Source organism: Cyphomyrmex costatus, unplaced genomic scaffold (assembly GCF_001594065.2).
Source record: "Cyphomyrmex costatus isolate MS0001 unplaced genomic scaffold, Ccosl1.0 scaffold743, whole genome shotgun sequence".
Taxonomy (NCBI): Eukaryota; Metazoa; Arthropoda; class Insecta; order Hymenoptera; family Formicidae; genus Cyphomyrmex; species Cyphomyrmex costatus.
Window position 1 is genome coordinate 84,475 of NW_017280315.1, and position 1,340 is coordinate 85,814.

General features: G+C 34.9%; 1 protein-coding gene across 1 annotated transcript; it reads right to left on the reverse strand.

The window, feature by feature from the left end:
• Window positions 1-246: 246 nt before the first annotated feature.
• LOC108780822 (uncharacterized) lies at window positions 247-933 on the reverse strand. Its single transcript, XM_018548638.1, has one exon. It carries the CDS (start codon window positions 931-933, stop codon window positions 247-249), a length of 687 nt encoding a protein of 228 aa, XP_018404140.1.
• Window positions 934-1,340: the final 407 nt, after the last annotated feature.

The window sequence follows — 1,340 nt, forward strand, 5'->3', positions numbered from 1 at the left end:
AACTTATCTCCTCCTATTTCCAGTGTGAACTGAAGTCGAGGATGAAAAGAATTAAAAGCTTGAAAAAGAGTATCTATTTTCTCCGGTAAGATTGCCATACAAACGTCATCCACATATCTAAAATAAAAAAGGAGTGACTTGAATTTCTTCTAACTACGTTGCCTTTATCGTTCATTATCATATAAGAGCGAGGAGTCTCATGCTTCGACACTATTCTAGCTGGTTTCCATATCTTTCCCGTTTTAACTAATACATTTTCACCTTCTCGAAAGTCATCACGCTTTTTCGCATGTAGGTCATGATAATTTTTTGTACGAATTTGTTTTTCATCTTCTTATGAACGTTTTGAGGTACTGCCGGTTGTAACAACTTAACGTGTACAGGAACTTTTGTTTTAACTCTCCTGTTGAACATTATTTGAGCAGGTGGAACATCTAATCCTGATATTGGCATATTTCTATATTCTAAAAGTGCTGCCTCCATCTCTATATTTTCTTGTTTAGATTTCTCTAATATTTTCTTAGCCGTTTGCACCGCGCGTTCCGCTAATCCATTACTCCGTGGATAATTTGGTGAGCTTGTTACTATTTTAAATAACCATTTTTTTGAAAATTCTTTAAATTCATGTGAATTATATGGTTGATTATCACATATGAGTATACTAGGTATTCCATGTGTAGCAAATACAGTTTTTAATTTACCAATAACTTCTAATCCTGTTTTGTTTTTAAGTTTAATGATTTCTAACCATTTTGAATAATAGTCTTGAAGTACTAAATAATTTTCTTCTCTAAATTGTAAAATGTCACTCGCTACCTTTTCAAAAGGAACTTTTGGTATCTCATGTGAAATTAACGGTTCTTTAGTGTTTGCGTTGCTATATCTTTCACAAATTGTACATTTAGATATCATTTCTTCAATATCTTTACTCATACCTGGCCAGTATATTACTTGATTTGCTCGTGCCTTAGTTTTGATTATTCCAAAATGTGATTCATGTAACAATTGCAACATATATTTTCGACATTCAACTGGAATTATTAATTTAAAATTAAGATATAACAAGTTATCTTCTAATGTAATTTGATCCTGCATGTTAAAGAAAAATTTGACTTGATCATTGTTACGTCCGGGATTTTTTGCGGGTTTGTAAATCACGAATTTCCGAACGCGGCGTGCGGGATCGGATTCAGAGTGACGGTCGAGAAAGCGGTTTCTTAATATGAGTGGAGGGATTTGTGGAAAAAGGAAGGGAACGATCAAAGCGCGAAGAGCGATAGTGGGCCGAGCGGAAGCACCGATCGTCTCTCGCCTCGGCGTATATCCTTCATCGGGCAGAT

What these genes read in the sequence shown, in the direction of transcription:
- LOC108780822 (XM_018548638.1), bottom strand. Translation starts at nt 933, where the DNA reads ATGAGTAAAGATATTGAAGAAATGATATCTAAATGTACAATTTGTGAA.